An 18,604-nucleotide genomic window follows, 5' to 3' on the forward strand; every position below is an offset into this window, starting at 1 on the left:
GTAGAAAATCAAAATTGCACCTGTGGATTGCATTTTAGTTCTGTCGGACAGCACAGACTTAATTCACTTTTTACAAAAACTTTTCCTGATTTTCAACTGTATTCTGAATAGGGAAATGCTGGTTAACTGCACGTTGGATAGGCATGAAATATCACACTGACACACACTAAGGACATGCACTGAGCTTGTTAAGGTGCAAAATGTTAAGTTGTTGCAGAGTGACCAACTCAAACACTTTACCGAGGTCATAGACACTTGAACCTGAAGCTACCAGCCCATCAGCTCTTTGGTAGCAACGGCTCTCTCTGGTGAGGCTCTCTGCGCCCCCGCTGGAATCCAGCACAGACCTGTGTACAACGGGTACTCAGAGATACTTCTTGAATGCATGTGGAATGGATTATAATTTATTTTATCAGAGACATGGGAAGACTGAAGTTTGAGAAAAAGAGAAAATCTCATTGGTGTTAGCCACCAATTGAAAAGTGTTTAGAAAAAGGCACTTTTATTACTATACTGAAATAAGGATAAAATTTTCCCATACAAAGAAATTTAGGACAAAAGTAAAAAAGTAAAAAGTAAGCTTTTCCCTGGATGCTCAGACCGACTGTTAATATTACAATATTGGGGCAGGTTCTGAAATAGGATTTCTAATTAAATTACCTATTAGGAAGATGGAACATTTTACTTGGCATTTGAATAGAACCAGTTAGGAAGTCTGGGGGATAAAAATCACACCACCTGCCATCCACATCATACCTGTTTCCAGGTGGGGCACACAGCTCTGCATAGTACTTGATTTTGGGCTCTGTCCCACTGGTGCGCATCGTGGCCACGCCTCCATTGGCAAAGGTGAAGGTGATCATTTGGCTGCTTTTACTAGTGGGAAGAACCTAGGAATTAACGCACACATTATAAATTTAAATAGTAACATTCTGGCCTAACCAATATCTTCCCTTGCATAAGTAAGAAAATAAATGCCAAACATTTCTTTTCTATTGGTTAGAAAAGAAAAACATTTTGGAGGAAATCAGAAAATGTACTCCACATGAATGAAATACTAAATGATGGTAATTTACGAAAATGTGGTCTACTAAATGGAATACTATTCAGCCTTAAAAGAGAAGGAAATCCTGTCATTTGCAACAATATGGATGAACCTGGAAGATATTATGTTGAGTGAAATAAGCCAGGCACAGAAAAACAAATGCTGCATGATCTCACCTATATGCGGCATCCAAAAAGGTTGAACTCACAGAGGCAGAGAGCAGAACAGTGGTTACCAGGGACTGACTGGGGGAGGTGGGTGAGGGTAAGGAAGGGGGAGTTTGGGGAGATGCTGGTCAAAGGGCATAGAGTTTCAGTTAGAAGAAAAGTTCAAGAGATCTATTGTACAATACAGTGACTATAGTTAATAATGATGCACTACATACTTGAAAATTGCTAAGAGAGTAGATTTTAAGTGTTCTCGCTACAAATACATGATAAGTACGTGAGGTAATATATGCTAATTAAATTGATTTAGCCATCACAATGTACACATTATTTTAAAACATCAGATTGTACATCATAAATGTATACAATTTTTATTTGTGAATTAACATAACTAAATTAATTTTAAATAAAGAAAATTAAGTAACTTTGTGTATTAGCTTTTACTTCCCTAGTTCTATTGAAGTTATTAAAGTTTTATTAAAACATATCATTTCATAAGATATAGACTTAAATAGATTAACACACTACAAAAAAAAAAAACCCAAACTAGATCATAGTTACTGTTACAAAGTGAATCTTTGCAAAGAAAATTCCATAAGGAGCTTTTTTTTTTATATATATATATATAAATAAAGCTTTCAGGCTGGGCGCGGTGGCTCATGCCTGTAATACCAGCACTTTGGGAGGCCAAGGAGGGCGGACCACGTGAGGCCAGGAGTTGGAGACAAGCCTGGCCAACATGGCAAAATCCGGTCTCTACTAAAAATACAAAAATTAGCCAGGCATGGTGGCAGGCGCCTAATCTCAGCTACTCAGGAAGCTGAGGCAGGAGAATCACTTGAACCCGGGAGGCGGATGTTGCAGTGAGCCGAGATTGCGCCATTGCCCTCCAGCCTGGGTAACAGAGGAAACTATGTTGAAAAAGAAAAAGAAAGAGAAAAAGAAAAGGAAAGGAAAAAAAAAAGCTTCTATAAGAAAATAAATGCCATATAAACTTACTGGTTAGAAAAGAAAATGGTCTCGAGGAAATGGTTTATTTATATTTGATAGGTCCCAAAACTCCATTAAAACTACAGAAGTACTTTCAATAGCAGAAACACACGGGCAAAGAGACAAAGAGGAGGTAGCAGCTGATAGGGCTGCCAACCCAGCACACAAGTCAGAAAACAGATGGAGGCACAGAACTGGTATGGTGGGACCCAGAGAAGGAAATCTGAGTACTTGCGGAAGGAGACATGGGTGAGAACCAAAGCAAGGCACTCTGCAAAATCCTGGCCAAGCTCAAGAATCAGAGGCACCAGGTACTGCGAAAGGCAGATGTGAGGCAGGGGCGGAAAGCAGGAACAGCGTCTGAAAGAAGCTCTTAGACTCTGGTTCCTTGCCCTGAGCCCACACCGTCACAGAACCACCTCTTCTCTATTTCTGCAGGAGATGGTTTAAATTCTCTGCAGATTAAATCAGAAACATTCAGGAGTTGGGGAACCTGGGCAAGGCATGATGAAAACAGAGGGATCAAGTAGAAGCCCTCCGGCTGACACCCCCAGCTCTGCCCCAGTCATGCCTCCAGGGCCTTGGCATCTCATCTTATAATCCTTGGGTAGGTGATTAAGGTCTCATTAAATCAGACAGGGGATCCCCTTATAAAGCTAACTTGCTACCAATATCCTCTGCGTGAAGTATGTCATTTGATCTGCATATGTACACAGAGCTTCCAATCAGTTCTTAGGTGCCCAAAGGATAATTAAGGATCATCAGACTTTTGGGGAAAGACATCAGATAAAAGACAAAGTCCAAAACAAACAGAATAAAAAGAACTTGGTGGAAATAAAGAAAATGTAGGGGAAAAAGAAGACGTATATTTTTTAAAAACTATAATTAGGTCTATAATCCTTAGAGAGATAAGATATTGTTTACATTAAAAAAAATATCACCCTGGGCAACACAGCAAGATCCTGTGTTACTAAACTAAAAACCTTAGCCGGGCATGGTGGCACACACCTGTAGTCCCGGGTACTCAGGAGGCTGAAGCAGGAGGATCGCGTGAGCCCAGGCGATCAAGGCTGCACTGAGCTATGATCACGCGACTGCACTCCAGCTTGGGTGGAAGAGCAAGACCCTGTTTCAATAGGACACTATTTTTAATAAATTAGAGAGTTATAACTGAAATAGCCAACAGAGGCGCTGAAAGCTAAAGCTAAGGAAATCTCCCAAAAAAACAGAAGAAGAAAGAAAGAAACAAGAAAAGTAGAACATCAGTCTTCGAGAGCCAGCATCGAAGAACTTTTCAAGAAACGAAAAACTGAAAATGCAGGGGAGGTGGTTATTTCAAAAAACAACCAATTAGCTCCCTTTCTTGACACATAATCTAGAAAACTTCTCAGAACTAAAATAAATGATTCTACAGACCAAGTATCTAGAAACATGAATAAAAAGGGACCTATACTATAGCATATCACTGTGACATTTTAGAACCTGAAGCTTAGAGAAAAGTTCCTAAAATCTTCCCAGAGGAAAAAGCAAACAAAACAAGTTGTATGATAAGGACTGAATAAGTATGGCATCAATAACCTTACATGCAGCATACAGTAGGCCTTAACTATCTGCTGAAAAAGGAAGGATGGGAGGCTCAGCAGCAATGCTGGAAGCCCAATAATAATGGAGCAATGCTTTCAAACTGTGAGTCAATGAAGTGTGAGGACAGAATAAGACATTTTCAGACCTAAATGCCACCAAAAACTTACTATCCAACAACTTGTTCTCGGAAAGCTATTAGAAGATGTGATCTAGGAAAATAAATATAGAAAGAGGAAGCCATGAGGTCTAGGAGCAAGGGACATAACCCTGGAGAAGGGCATTCCCAGGATGACAGCTGTGCACCCAACCAAGAAAGCAGCTGGCCCAGCCAGGTGGAGGAACCAGGAGAGTGGCCATTGGACATGGACCAGGAAAACCCTACTGAGAGGCATTTGAAGGATTTGGGAAAAACTACTGACAGGTAGATAGAAATCCAGGCAAATGGAAGAACAAAGCAACTATTACTACATGAATTAAGGCAGGTGCAGTAGCTTACGCCTGTAATCCCAATACTTTGGGAGGCTAAGGCAAGAGCATCACCTGAGACCTGCCTGGGGAAACATAGGGAGAGACTCCTCTCTCCAAAAAAAAAAAAAAAAAAAGCTGGGCATGATGGCATACCCTTGGTTCTAGCTACTCAGGAGGGTGAGGTGTGAGGATCACTTGAGCCTGGGAGGTCAAGGCTACAGGGAGCTGTGATCATGCCATTCACTCCAGCTTAAGTGACTAAGTGACACAGCAAGACCCTGTCTCCGAGGAAAAAAAAAAGGTACAGGAAATACAATTCTCTATACAAATTAGGGAAACCTAATCAAAATACACTACTTAGCTAGCAGGCAACGGCAGTTACTAGTCATAATAACAAAAGCATGGAATCTGATTTAACCAAAAGGTGTGGCATAAACGTACTGTGAGGATGGGGAGAAGACGATTATTAAATATAGAAATTGTAAGAACTAAATCTTTATCTCAAAAATAGAAAATCAACAAATTGTAACGCTGGTGTATCACAACATCACTATATGAACACATGCTTTACAAATGTGGTCTTGGTGGCATGGCAATGAGGTGGCAGGGGTGGGACTGCCATGTTTCATCATAAGCGTTTTCATATTATTTCTGTTTTTAAAATATGCTGTGTGCCGATGAAAATGAAAAACAGAACAAAGTAAATATCAAAGAACGTGCTAAACATCTCATAAGAATATTCTTACTTTCTTCCCCCAACCCCCTGACATAGTTAGCAACACTCTTCTGCTACCTTTGGGTCCTTTTGTCTCCAGTGTAGGATCTGCATGGTGTGAAGAATGCAAACTCAGGCTTTACAGCCAACAGCTCCCACACACTCAGAGAACAGAGTAAACTAACTAGAAAACAAACAGTGGTTCTCAAAGTGAGGACCAGTTGCATCAGTACCACCTGGGACCTTGTTAGAAATGAACATTTTTGGCTCCTACCCCAGACCTACTGAATCAGAAAGTGCAGGTGTGGGCTCCAGCACTGTTTTCACCAGCCTTCTTGGTTACTGATGCTCCTGCAAGTGCGAGAACTGACAGGGAGAGAATGCTGGATCCTGAGACAGAAAACCCAGATTCTCCCTGGACCACCCCCAACTAAGCTCTGTGACCACAGACAGGTTCCACACTGCTGAGCACTTACTGCTTATTGCCTAAGGTGCTAAATGACCATAAAGGTTTTGATGACTTGTTCCTCTTTTTTTTTTTTTTTGAGACAAAGTCTTGCTTTGTCATCCAGGCTAGAGTGCAGTGGTGCAATCTCAGCTCACTGCAACCTCTGCCTCCCGGGTTCAAGCAGTTCTCCTGCTTCACCCTCCTGAGTAGCTGGGATTATAGGTATATGCCACCACACCCAGCTAATTTTTGTATTTTTAGCAGAGATGGGATTTCACCATGCTGGCCTTGAACTCCTGACCTCAAGTGATCCACCTGCCTCGGCCTCCCAAAGTGCTGGGATTACAGGTGTGAGCCACCGCTCCCGGCCTAGTAGAATCTCTTTTAGTTCTAGCCTATGGTTTTTAACTTACCACGCCTGGCTAATTTTTGTCTTTTTTAATAGAGACCAGGTTTTGCCATGTTGGCCAGCCTAGTCTTGAACTCCTGACCCTCAAGTGATTTGCCCACCTCAGCCTCCCAAAGTGGTGGGATTACAGGCATAAGCCACCACACCCGGCTTCCATATATTTTTTATAGCTTATTTATAATCACGCCTAAGTGCCTAAAATCACTTTCAGTTAATTGTATGATTAAATAATTTGTTCAAATTATTTTAAAAGATAAATAGAAAAAAGGTTGGTTGAGAAGAGAAGACATTACTTACAGCTTTCTTATCAGGCTGGCTATCATCATAGCCAGTTGTAAGGTCCCTAATGGCAGAAATTTCAAATTTGCCACAAGCTTTTGGATAATTATTTTTTCCATCGTAGTTTCTGAGGTTTTCAAATAATTTCTTAATGGTGTCTTGATCATGGCAGATAAAATAGGAAGCTTTAGTAATATGGTAGCCATACCTATCAAACAAATACAAATTCATGCATATGAGGAACAAATACTTTTGTAGGGTGGACACAGAACATGTACCAACCAGTGTATTCTAAAATAAATATGGCTGGGCGTGGTGGCTCACGCCTGTATTCCCAGCACTTTGTGAGGCCAAGGTGGGCGAATCACCTGAGGTCAGGAGTTTGAGAACAGCCTGGCCAACATGGTGAAACCTCGTCTCTACTAAAAATACAAAACTTAGCCGGGTATGGTGGCAGGCACCTGTAGTCACAGCTACTCTGGAGGCTGAGGCAGGAAAATCACTTGAACTCAGGAGGTGGAGGATTCAGTGAGCCAAGATTGTACCATTGCACTCCAGCCTGGGCAACGAGAAACTCCATCTCAAAAGAATAAAATAAAAATAAAAATAAAAATAAAATAAGTAAAATAAAATAAAAAATAATAAAATAAATGTAATAGCCATAACTGACTCCAAAGGAATAATTTTTACAAGACCATTAAAAAAGAGGGCCAGGCCAGGCACAGTGGCTCATGCCTGTAATCCCAGCACTTTGGGAGGCTGAGATGGGTGGATCACCTGAGGTTAGGAGTTCGAAACCAGCCTGGCCAACATGGTGAAACCCCCAGCTACTAAAAATACAAAAATTAGCTAGGTGTGGGGACGCCTGTAATCCCAGCTACTAGGGAGGCTGAGGTAGCAGAATTGCTTGAACCCGGGAAGCAGAGGTTGCAGTAAGCTGAGATCATGCTACTGCACTCCAGCCTAGGTGGCAGAGCCAGACCCCGTCTCAAAAAAAAAAAAAAGAGAGGTCCAACAATCTACCCCAGGGATCACCAAATGACTGCCTGGTCTTCCACCTGCATTTGCACAGACAGCCACGTCACACCCATCACTTTCTGTATTATGTCTGGATGCTTATGCACTACATAGGCAAGGCAGAGTTGAGTTATTGCTACAAAAAATAAATAGATGTATTATGAAGACATTTAATCTTTTTTGACATCGGACACTTAAAATCACGTTCTTTTATGTTGTCATTTGTTAAGAATTAATGCAATCAGGAATAGTAATTACTAAGTGGTTAAGTATCAAAAGGAAAAGGTGATCTCTTTAGTTTTTTTTTTTTTTTTTTTTTTTGAGACAGAGTTTAGCTCTTGTCGCCCAGGCTGCAGTGCAATGGTGCGATCTCGGCTCACTGCAACCTCTGCCTCCCAGGTTCAAGCAATTCTCCTGCCTCAGCCTCCCGAGTAGCTGGGATTACAGGGGCCCACCACCATGCCCAGCTAATTTTTGTATGGTTAGTAGAGACGGGGTTTCACCATGTTGGCCAGTCTGGTCTCAAACTCCTGACTTCAGGTGATCCACCCGCCTCAGCCTCCCAAAGTGCTGGGATTATAGGCGTGAGCCACTGTGCCCTGCCTTATTTAATTTTTATATGAAATAGAATTCATCACCAAAATAAAAGCATTAGAAAGGATATTAGTATCTCATGCATAAGTATATAACAGAACATTTCAAAATGTTATTTCGATCCAACAGAGTCAATAACAACTTACTCCACATAAATGGCCTTTAGTTGCTGAGACAAAGACAAATTCTTGGTTGCTAGAAAGCTAGCCAACTCTGCACTTATGACAGCGGCACTGACTCCATCTTTGTCCAGAACAAAAGGGCAGCACATGTATCCTGCAGAAACACACGTCATACATACATCTATACAATACAGTGTCAAACCACATGTGAGTATGAATCCTGGCTACTGCATATTAGAGGTTGTACAGTGTTGCGTGTATGCTCGTTTCTCATTAACTACCTTATGTTTAAGACTTTAGCCCACTGCCTAGGCCACAGCAGGCCTTCAAGAAGTATTTGCTGAAGAACCTGCAAGATTTTCCCTCCTGGCCACATTGTGCTCAATCACTAGAGTCATGAAACTCCTTCCAGCTCATGAAATTGTTTCTAATTGTCCTGGTCAATACATATCTCTTCCTTCTTTGAATCCCAATAGTATTTGTTAGTTACATTATTCATTTTGACATGTGGCCTATACTCTTGTGTGTGATTACTTCACTAAATCTATCTAAGCTGCTGTAGGCTAAGGTCAGTGCCATCATTTCTTTTAGAGTCACTGGGTAATAGACATGCAATTAATACTTGATAAATGAATGTAAGAAAATCTTTTCTAAAGTAAAAATCTATGGAAAGACAAGTCTGCCAAATCTGACAATAAACGAGCAGAACCTGAGCGATGACACTTTCTCTAATCAGTTAAATCGTGTGTTAGTGTCGCAGAGAATATACAAATGAATATAAACAAATCTAATGCATAATAGTTTTTACTAAATTAATAGCTTAAAAGCATTTGGTACAATGTGAATTTCAAATTTCTATAGCTAGCTCTCCTTTCTGTTCATTTATATTGACAGTTTAGGACAAGGGTTTTTCTGTCATTCTGGCTGGACCTGGTTCGTCCTTTTGGGTGACTATCATTTTGATGACAGCAGCGAACTATGCCTTCCTTCTCCCTTCCTCTGCATAGACCCTAGCATAGATCCTCATTAGCACTTTCGGAGGAGGATGGACTTTAAATACCACAGGGTTTAGGCCTGGATATTAGACACCACAGTGGAGGAAACATCACACCTCCCAAAGTCCATATACTGGCAGTCATGCATACAATATCACTGTTCTCAGTCATTCAGGCCAAGGATTCTGACATGAATGACTTGGTTATTTTTAAGACATTACTTTTTGCTGTAAATCATCTGAGATGTCAATTTTGGAGTAGGACAGTTCGACATTCAACCTGAGTGCTGGAGAAGCAAAATAAACCGGTTTGAATCCAAATGCAAACTTTTCCTTTTGCTTTGTAACCAATTCCTTAATGTTCATGATCACTTCTTACCAATAGCTTCTTCAAATGCAAACAAGACCGTTTTCCCCTGGTCCATTAGCTGTTTGGCTCGGTTTCCCATCCACTTAAAGCCAGTTAATGTTTCCTAAAGGGATAATCAAAATGAGAAAGACATGTCTTAGATCTTCTACAGAGCAGATGAAAGGAAAATGAGTGAATCCCAGAAACAACTTACCTCAAAATGAAAACCTTCCTTTAAGGCAATGGCCCGCAAGATTTTAGAGGAGACGGTGCTGGACAACATGTACGTGTCTTTGAGAGCACCGCGATCCTGGTTCTTCTCTTTCCAAGATGTAAAAAGCCACCAGCCCAAGAGGGCCCCCAACTCATTGCCTGAAAACACCCTCCATTCACCACTGAAAGAAAAAAAAACAACTATTCATTTCCATTATCTTAAGGAAGACTCTAGAGTGTCATGGGGATAAAACAATTTAGCAAACAAAGCCTCAAAGTATTTTCTGCAAGGCTGTTCTTGTTATTCATCATCTTTAAATAACTGGTCAGAAATGTAACTGCCATTTTACAAACATCTGAGCAGCTACCATATATATCAGCCAGTTTGCCTGAACAGACATCCTCTCTTTGAAGACTGTATAAAATGAGTATGTCAGACATGACACACAATGGCTCTATATTAATCTTTGGCAAAGCCTTTGGTTTTAAATATAACAAATATGCTGGCAAGATCCCCCATATACAGAGTAACTTTTGCTATCTCAATTTCTGGACTGGTTAGTGTTGCTGATTCTGAGACGGGACAGCTCAGTACCACTTAAGATCAAGCTCGGTCCTAAATGGTCAGAACATCAGAGAAAAGGTGTGCGATTTCTGCTTCTCTTGGCAGTCCAGATGGCTAAAAGTAAATCTCATCTATCAGGATGTATCACCTTAGCTTAACTTTCTCAACACTGACATAGAATGGAATCTGTTTTATCACAATCTAAACACCCTGCCATTTCAGCAGCAGCACCCTCCTGCCCCCAAAACATCACATAGGCTAACTGACACCCAAAATAGCTTGGGCCCTACCTACCTTTCAACTTTAGGCCCCACGTACTTACTTCTCCTTTGTTCAAACTCTCTGGTCAGACTTGTCTTAAACACTGTGCCGATACCCCACAGGAATTCCTCCCTGGTCTGTCCAAACTAAATTCAGCATCTCCTTGAAGATACAGCTCCCTCCTAAACCCCTCAGCAAATACTGAAGCACACAGCTAGCTCCAAAGTGCTTTACCCTCATTAGACACTGAGACATTACTTATAATAAAATCAATTATAAAATGAGAAGTTCCCAAATAGGAGTTTCAATTTGAAACACATACTGGGTTGATTTACTCTGCATTATGCTTGCCAATCACGTAACCTCCCCCTACACTAGATCTCTATCTTCTCTCCATCAGAAGACTCCACAGGAGGTTCAGTGAAACGATCATTTGCAAAATAAATGGGAAATGTTTCCAAATAGGTCTCATCTCCCCAGGAACATTTTACCAATGAAGAGATCATCCTTCATATGTTCTAAAATAGAGGTAATCACAATTAATTTTACCTGTCTTGCTTTTCTGCCACAGCAAGTCTATCAGCATCCGGGTCATTTGCTAAAACAATTCTGGCCTTGGTTTTGTCAGCCAAAGCAAAAGATAAAGTCTGAAGAAGAATATGAAAATAAAAGATTATTTAATCAAGAATCGAGCATATGGTAGTCTTTAAAAACATTCAGCTCCTTAAGAACTCAAGAGGTCTTTCCGCTCTTAGAAAGATAATATAGGACCAACCAAGACCAGCTCCAGAAGTGAAATTTAGCAAACAAAAGCTACAGCTGGTCTTGGTTGGCCACATAGTATCTTCCTAAGTCAGAGGTCAGATAATGGGAGCATCGGTGTGTGAACCAAGCCTACCAGTGTGCCCACTGCGCATGTGCCAGTAGGTGTGTGGTTGGACTGGTATTTCCGGGCATTGCCGTGTGATCAGCCTCACAAATAAAACACAATAAACTGATTCTCTGAATACCACTGCTACCCCAACATTTAAAAATGTTATAGGAACCATACTGTAAGCAACACTTCTTCATATCAGAAAAATGACAAGAAATAAAAATCATAACCCGATAAAATTTCACTCTATTACTGCTTCTTTTTGGCATTAAGGAGACATGGCAAATTAAATTAAATTAAATTAATTGAATTTGAAGCACCATTTAGAGCTCAGTTCTCATATCCTGATCCTGGGGTGTTTAATTTGAAAGATCCTTTAAGAAATGAATGACTAACAGATATACATATTTCCTTTTTTTTTTTTTTTGAGACAGAGTCTTGCTCTGTCACCCAGGTTGGAGTGCAGTGGTGCAATCTCAGCTCACTGCAACCTCCGTCTCCCAGGTTCAAACAACTCTAATGCCTCAGCCTCCCAAGTAGCTGGGATAACAGGCATGTACCACCACACCCAACTAATTTTTGTATTTTTAGTAGAGACGGAGTTTCGCCATGTTGGCCAGGCTGTTCTTGAACACCTGACCTCAAGTGATCCGCCTGCCTTGGTCTCCCAAAGTGCTGGGATTACAGGCGTGAGACGCTGCACCCAGCCCTATATACATATTTCCACACTGAAATTAGTTTTTCTTCAGCACAACGAAAAAACATAAAATGTATTTTACTTGACAGTAATAGTTTTGAATATAAAAGCAGATTTCATAATTTAAAAAAAAATTAGGTTACCAAGACACCTTTCCCCTCTTCGGGATTCGGGTATTTCACCGTTGGAAACTCAGGATCCGGATCTTTCTGTTCAGGAACAGCCTCAGGAGGAACAAGGTCAAAAGCCTTGAAAGCTGACTGCACAAAGTTATGACCCACCCCATGGACAGAGGTGTGCACGAACTTCACCTTCGTTTCCCTGTTCACGCTCCTAGAATCAGACACACAGTGGAAAATGATAAAAGGTAGAAACAGGGCTCTCAAAACTGCAAGGTTTGCAAGAATGTACAAGACAACTGAATATCTTTCTAATTCCATTTCAAAAAAACAAAACGTATCCATTCTCTCCCAGATATATATATTCCCTCCCTCAACATACTCAAGTTTTAAATTCTACTCTGTAGTTATTTTCAGCAAATCTGATTATTTCAGGTTTTATGTATCCCATCTAGAGTGAGATACAAAGAAGAACCTCAAGCTCATGTTCCTACATGAGACTCACTGCTGGCCTGATAGGTGCCCCGACAGTGCCAGAGTCAGCCCGGGACAGTTCCAGGGCTCCACACACCCATACATCCCCAAAGCGACAGGTTCCCAAATGCCTTTTATCAGCTTCAGAAATGATTTTAAAAATGTCCTTTTTAACAAAATGTGTTGGGTTATCCCATACATAAAGATATAAAAAATAAAACTTTTACTTTGGGAGGCCAAGGTGGGCGGATCACCTGAGGTGAGGAGTTCAAAACCAGCCTCACCAACATGGAGAAACCCCATCTCTACTAAATATACAAAATTAGCCGGGCATGGTGGTGCATGCCTGTAATCCCAGCTACTTGGGACACTGAGGCAGGAGAATCGCTTGAACCTGGGAGGTGGAGGTTGCAGTGAGCCGAGATTGTGCCATTGCACTCCAGCCTGGGCAACAAGAGCGTAACTCCATCTCAGGAAAAAAAATATTAAAAATAATAATAATAATAAATAAAACTTTTTGTTTGCCAAGTAACAATCCTGTTTGATACCATGCCATGACTTAGGGACTTCATACAGACTAACAACAGATATCAAAATTAACAAGAGAAGTTACAAAAAATAAAAGGCTTAAAAACTTCCAATGCTCTGATGACTGGAATCTTAGGTTACTATCCATTTCTTTTGGGAATGAATAAATGAACACGGTGTTGTCTAAGAGAATCATGGTTTAAAACAAGCATACCCTGAAAATAAAATGCATCTGGGAAAATAAATACGTAAGATTAGGGAGGAAAAATCTGGAAAAACAACTCTCTTGTATTTTAAAATACATAATAAACCTATAGGAATTAAAACAGCTTGGTACTAGATAGAAAAAGGCAGATTAAAGGAACAGAATAGAGAATTCAGAAGTTAATCTAATTTGAAATGGGAAATGAACACAGAAGTGGTTAACATGCTCTGGAGTCAGAGTCTGAATTTAAATCCTGGGGCTCGGCCATCCATAAGCTGTGTGACTGTTGGCTATTAACCACTCTTCCTTATAGTTTTCTCATCTATAACATGCATGATAATATACTATAATTTACTGGCATTACTCTGAGGATTAAAATGAAATTACATGTTGACTGGGCACAGTGGCCCACTCCTCTAATCCTAGCACTTTGGGAGGCCGAGGCTGGTGGATTGCTTGAGCTCAGGAATACAAGACCAGCCTGGGCAACATGGTGAAACCCCATATCTACAAAAAAAATACAAAAAAATTAGGAGGGCATGGTGGTGCACAACTGTAGTCCCAGCTACTTGGAGGGCTGAGGCAGGAGCATTCCCTGAACCTGGGAGGTCAAGGCCGCAGTGAGCCAAGATCATGCCACTGCTCTCCAGCCTGGGTGACAATGTGAGACCCTGTCTTAAAAAAAAGAAAAAAAATTACATGTGAAGGGCCTCCAGCAGCTATCTGATATGTAATAAGCACTTGATTAACGTTAGAAATTGTTTCATAAAGGTGACCTTTCCAATTAGTCAAAAAAAAAAAAAAAAAAGATTCTTCCATTGATGTTGGTACAACCGCAAACCTTTTAGAAAAAAACCTATAATCTGCTTTCCTACTTCATGCCCCATATAAAATTTAAAATCACTAATGAAACAGAAGATTGAAATATTATAAAACACAAACATGAAAGTTCTAGAGAAAGAACAAGGGAAATTTTTTGTGTTACTTTAATAATTTTGTTACAGAGCGTGTCTTCCTAAGTGTGACATAAAACACAGAAGCTATAAAATAAGATTAATAAATATTATACAAATTTGTGAACAGTTCAGCAAAGAGTTTCAATAAAAAATTCCAAAGAAAACAGAAGAGAAACATCTAAAAAACATATATTATATATATTTTATATGTATATATTATATGTATATATGTATATTATAAACAAAGATGTTTATAAATATAAAAGGTGAACAAATACATAGAAATATATAGGTTAAAGAATACAAATAAAAGTGAGCTATTACTTTCAACTAGGAAATCAGGAAAAATGAGAAACTGGATCTCGGCGCAGGAGGAAATGTAGATATCATATGCTGTCACCATCTACTGCTGGTGGGAGCACCAACTGGTATATTTTTGGCGGTCAATTTGCTAAGCACTATCAACTTTGCGAATGCATAGACAATTCTGATGCCAGAAAGTTACCTTACAGTTACGCATGCGCACACACACACCCACACACTCTCAAGCAACTGTTCACAAGGGGGGTTGACTCCCGAGCTACTGGGAGTGGAAAACCAGAAATGCTTCATTTTTCATGAAGTTAAATCAGAGAGGCAGAGGGAAAGTTCACAGATGTGTTTTGTCTGGACTACACACCATTGAAAAAAATGGTACAACATGTAGGAATTAGGAGATTTCACACACAAAATGCAGGTTTCCGGTTTTTTTGGGAACAGGAGAACACAGATGATCTGGCAACTGGGACCCATATTTTCATGTGGGCAACACTCAGCTGGCGTGGCTGTTCCCTTCAGGAGGGACTGGGCTTTCATACTCTGCACTGGAGTGGACACCATCAGCTGATCCAACAAATACAATATCAAAGACACCTACAAGTTCAGTTTCTTTGAATCCATGGTTTCTTGCTAGGGGTACAATCAGGAGGGGTGGGACCTACAGCATACTCAAGAAGACACTACTGTCACTCTGCTAGACCACTTCCTACCTTACGGTAAGGACTGAGTCTGTGTCACTGAGTTAAACCCACCGGTGCAGCAGCCTTTAAGACAGAAAGTCGGGACTAATAGGGACTAACATAGGGAGGTGTCCGTGACAAATTAATTGGGGGGAAAATGGCACAGAACAAACCACACACACACACTATATTCCCATTTATGGTTTTGAAGTATATTACACATATATATATATATGCTTGCACATGCACAGAAAATTTTTGGAAAGATAGAAAAATACCAGTGTTTCCTATTCAAGACTTTTAAGCAAGTTTTTAAAACATACATATATATGTACACACACACATGCACACTGACATGTATGAATATGTATGAATCACATACATGTACGGAATCTATAGGAGGTCAGCAAACTAAGGTCTATGGGCAAGCCACCACTTCCGTCTGCACTCCTTCACTGACATTTCATCTATGACGGCTTTTGTACTAAAACAGCAGAGTTGAGTAGTTGAGAAAGAGTCCATGTGGTCCTCAAAGCCAAAAATATTTACTATCTATCCCTTTAAGAAAAGTTTGCCAAGGCCTGATCTACAGCCTCTAAAATAGGATGCGGCTGGTTGGGCATGGTGGCTCACACCTGGAATCCCAGCACTTTGGGAGGCCAAGGCCGGTGGATCACTTGAGGCCAGGAGTTCAAGACTAGCCTGGCCAACATGCCACAATACCTTGTTTCTATTAAAAATACAAAAAAACTAGCTGGGTGCAGTGGCTCACACCTGTAATCCCAGCTATTTGGGAGGCTGAGGCACAAGAATCGCTTGAATCTAGAAGGCAGAGGTTGTAGTGAGCCAAGATCGTGCCACTGCACTCCAGCCTGGGTGACAGAGTGAGACTCTGTCTCAAAATAAGTAAACAAAATAAAATAAAATCAGACACAGCTGAAGCACATGAACCAGTTAACGAGAAAAACTTCATGAACACTGATAGAATTTGGCTGAATCACATAAACTTCACTCACTCAAGGCCAGTGAAGACACAATTCGTTTACCTGTGGAAACAGTACTTTTTAAGGTCCTCAAAGTAGTCGTTATTGATGGAAGCACTGGGATTGTGAAGAAGTGGACTGCTATCAATTAAAGAGTCGTCCCAAGCTTGAGGCCACGGTTCTAGGTTTTCTTCAATAGCTTGAGAAATCCCTTTATCATGAGGAGAGATGATCTGAGCTCCATTATCCCAATAGACCTAGAGAACCCAGGAACACATTCAGAAGGTTTACAGTTAATGGAAATAAGGCACCTATTGCCCGTGGTCCCAAAGAATACAGATATAGGATTCCTACAGAAGGATGTATGTGTGGAGTAGAAAAAGGAAAATACCTTATAACCATTATCCTGCTTTGGATTGTGAGATGCAGTTATCATGATTCCAGCACAAAGTTTCAAGCGCAATACCGTGAAGGGCTGTAACATAGCAGGAAACAAGAACAAACAGTTTTTAACAAAAAAAGCAGACATCCTTAAAATGTCTATTTTATATTGTTCATGCCAACTTGCTCCCTTTTAATAAATGTAATATATAAATAGCATAGTATTTCTGAGCCACACCCCAGCAGTATGCAACTACCCTTAGAACTAACTGACTGCTCAAAATTCCAGGATGCATTTCCTAATAAGAAAGGTGAGTAATTTCCTCAGTGCCTTCTCATTCCATCTTCTACTTGGTTGAGCTAGAAAATTCTTCAAACACAACAATGGTCTAAGCCTCCATTCCAATGCTTTCAAGGCTTCTACCTGAGACAGAAGTTTGTGGATTCAGTTTACTCCCTCCAACTGCTTCTCCCTCTTCTCCTCTCTCATCTGCTTTTAAGGAAAAGGTTGAGAAAAATACTGAGGGGCTGGGGGTGACGGCTCACGCCTATAATCCCACCACTTTGAGAGGCCGAGACAGGTGGATCACTTGAGGTCAGGAGTTCAAGACCAGCCTGGCCAACATGGTGAAACCCTGTCTCTACCAAAAATACAAAAGAATTAGTCAGGCATGGTGGCAGGTGCCTGTAATCTCAGCAACTTGGGAGGCTGAGGCAGGAGAATCACTTGAACCCGGGAGGCGGGGGTTGCAGTGAGCTGAGATCGTGCCACGGCACTCCAGCCCTAACTCTTTTTGAGACAAAAGTGAAACTCTGTCTCAAAAAAAAAGTTGAGGTAATGGAGAATGCTCTTACACATTGCTCATTTATCTCTCACTCCAGGGTTATTTATATTTCAACTTAGCTCCCATCTCTACTACTTCCCAAAATGGGAGAAGGGGCTGGATTATTCCCCCATTATGGCAAATGACATTGATTATACACAGGCAACCTGAGATTTAAATTGTCTGTCCCCTCCACCCTCCCACCAAGAATCACTGCAGTCACTCAATCCCCTGGAAGTTATGTCACATGTCTCAGGTGTCCTGGGCCAAAGAAAAGAGGAGAAGGACTCCTCAGTGTGGACAAAGGATCATGACACACTGGTTCAATTCATGTCTGACATAAAATTAATAGCTATTAACGCTTAGTACAGAAGGTAATTAGGATGCTTGAATACATGACAATTTTTCCATCAAACAATGAAACTTGAACTACATTTAGATGTGAATAGAGTGTGTACCAGGTTATTTACAGCCTAGGGGTGCTGCATCTACCTGTCAGTGCACTAGAGCCAGCAAACACAAAATGAGTTGGAATCTCCTTCCGTAGCGATACAGTCTCATTTCTACTAGATGCGAGTAACTGCATCCAAATCACATTTTTCAAAACGTATCTTCAGCATCTGGCCCAGCTCTTAAAAGTTTTGTCTATGTCAAAGCAACAGCTGTCTTAGTCCCTACTGTCTTTTCTTTAGATTGTGCTACACAAAGGATTTGATAAAGTCTTACTCAAACATGCCGAGCATGCTCTCTGTACTAGCCATGAATAGTATTTAGAATAAAACATTTGTATAAAACAGGGGTGCGCCAGCTTGTCAAAAATATTCATGACAAGACAGGGTTTGAGGTGAATTCAGATTTTGACCCAAGAAGTTTCTTAATTGTGATAGCTGAGAAAAACAACTACAAACCAAATTTAAAAACAGAGAAAAGGCCAGGCACGGTGACTCACGCCTGTAATACCAGCTCTTTGGGAGGCCAAGGCGGGCGGATGACCTGAGGTCAGGAGTTCGAGACTAGCATGGCCAATGTGGTGAAACCTCATTTCTACTAAAAATGCAAAAACTAGCTGGGCGTGGTGGCAGGTGCCTGTAATCCCAGCTACTTGGGAGGCTGAGGTAGGAGAATTACTTGAACCCAGGAGATGGAGGTTACAGTGCGCCAAGATTGCACCATCGCACTCCAGCCTGGGCAACAAGCGAGACTCTGTCTCAAAAAAAAAAAATTTTTTTTTGCTAACTCACTCAAATATCCTTAGAATGCAAACAAAAGGAAAACTGCACTTTAAAAAAACCAATTCCAATGAATCAAAAGTTGAATACCAGAGAAATATTACTAGGATGTGGGA

General features: G+C 40.7%; 1 protein-coding gene across 6 annotated transcripts in view; it reads right to left on the reverse strand.

Moving 5' to 3' along the window:
- LOC105487753 (phosphoglucomutase 2) overlaps nt 1-18,604 on the reverse strand; it is a 45,812-nt gene that overhangs the window by 15,944 nt on the left and 11,264 nt on the right. For 5 of the 6 annotated variants that reach the window (XM_011751397.2, XM_071093749.1, XM_071093748.1 and 2 more), the window contains exons 5-13: nt 16,446-16,529; nt 16,118-16,311; nt 11,935-12,124; nt 10,770-10,867; nt 9,396-9,576; nt 9,212-9,305; nt 7,863-7,992; nt 6,124-6,313; nt 757-890 (exon numbers count right to left, since the gene is read on the reverse strand). In XM_011751397.2, coding sequence (XP_011749699.1) covers nt 757-890; nt 6,124-6,313; nt 7,863-7,992; nt 9,212-9,305; nt 9,396-9,576; nt 10,770-10,867; nt 11,935-12,124; nt 16,118-16,311; nt 16,446-16,529 — 1,295 coding nt within the window. The remainder of the gene's footprint in view (nt 1-756; nt 891-6,123; nt 6,314-7,862; nt 7,993-9,211; nt 9,306-9,395; nt 9,577-10,769; nt 10,868-11,934; nt 12,125-16,117; nt 16,312-16,445; nt 16,530-18,604) is intronic. The other variant, XM_071093750.1, reaches the window with a different exon arrangement.

Source organism: Macaca nemestrina, chromosome 3 (genome assembly GCF_043159975.1).
Source record: "Macaca nemestrina isolate mMacNem1 chromosome 3, mMacNem.hap1, whole genome shotgun sequence".
NCBI classification, from domain to species: domain Eukaryota; kingdom Metazoa; phylum Chordata; class Mammalia; order Primates; family Cercopithecidae; genus Macaca; species Macaca nemestrina.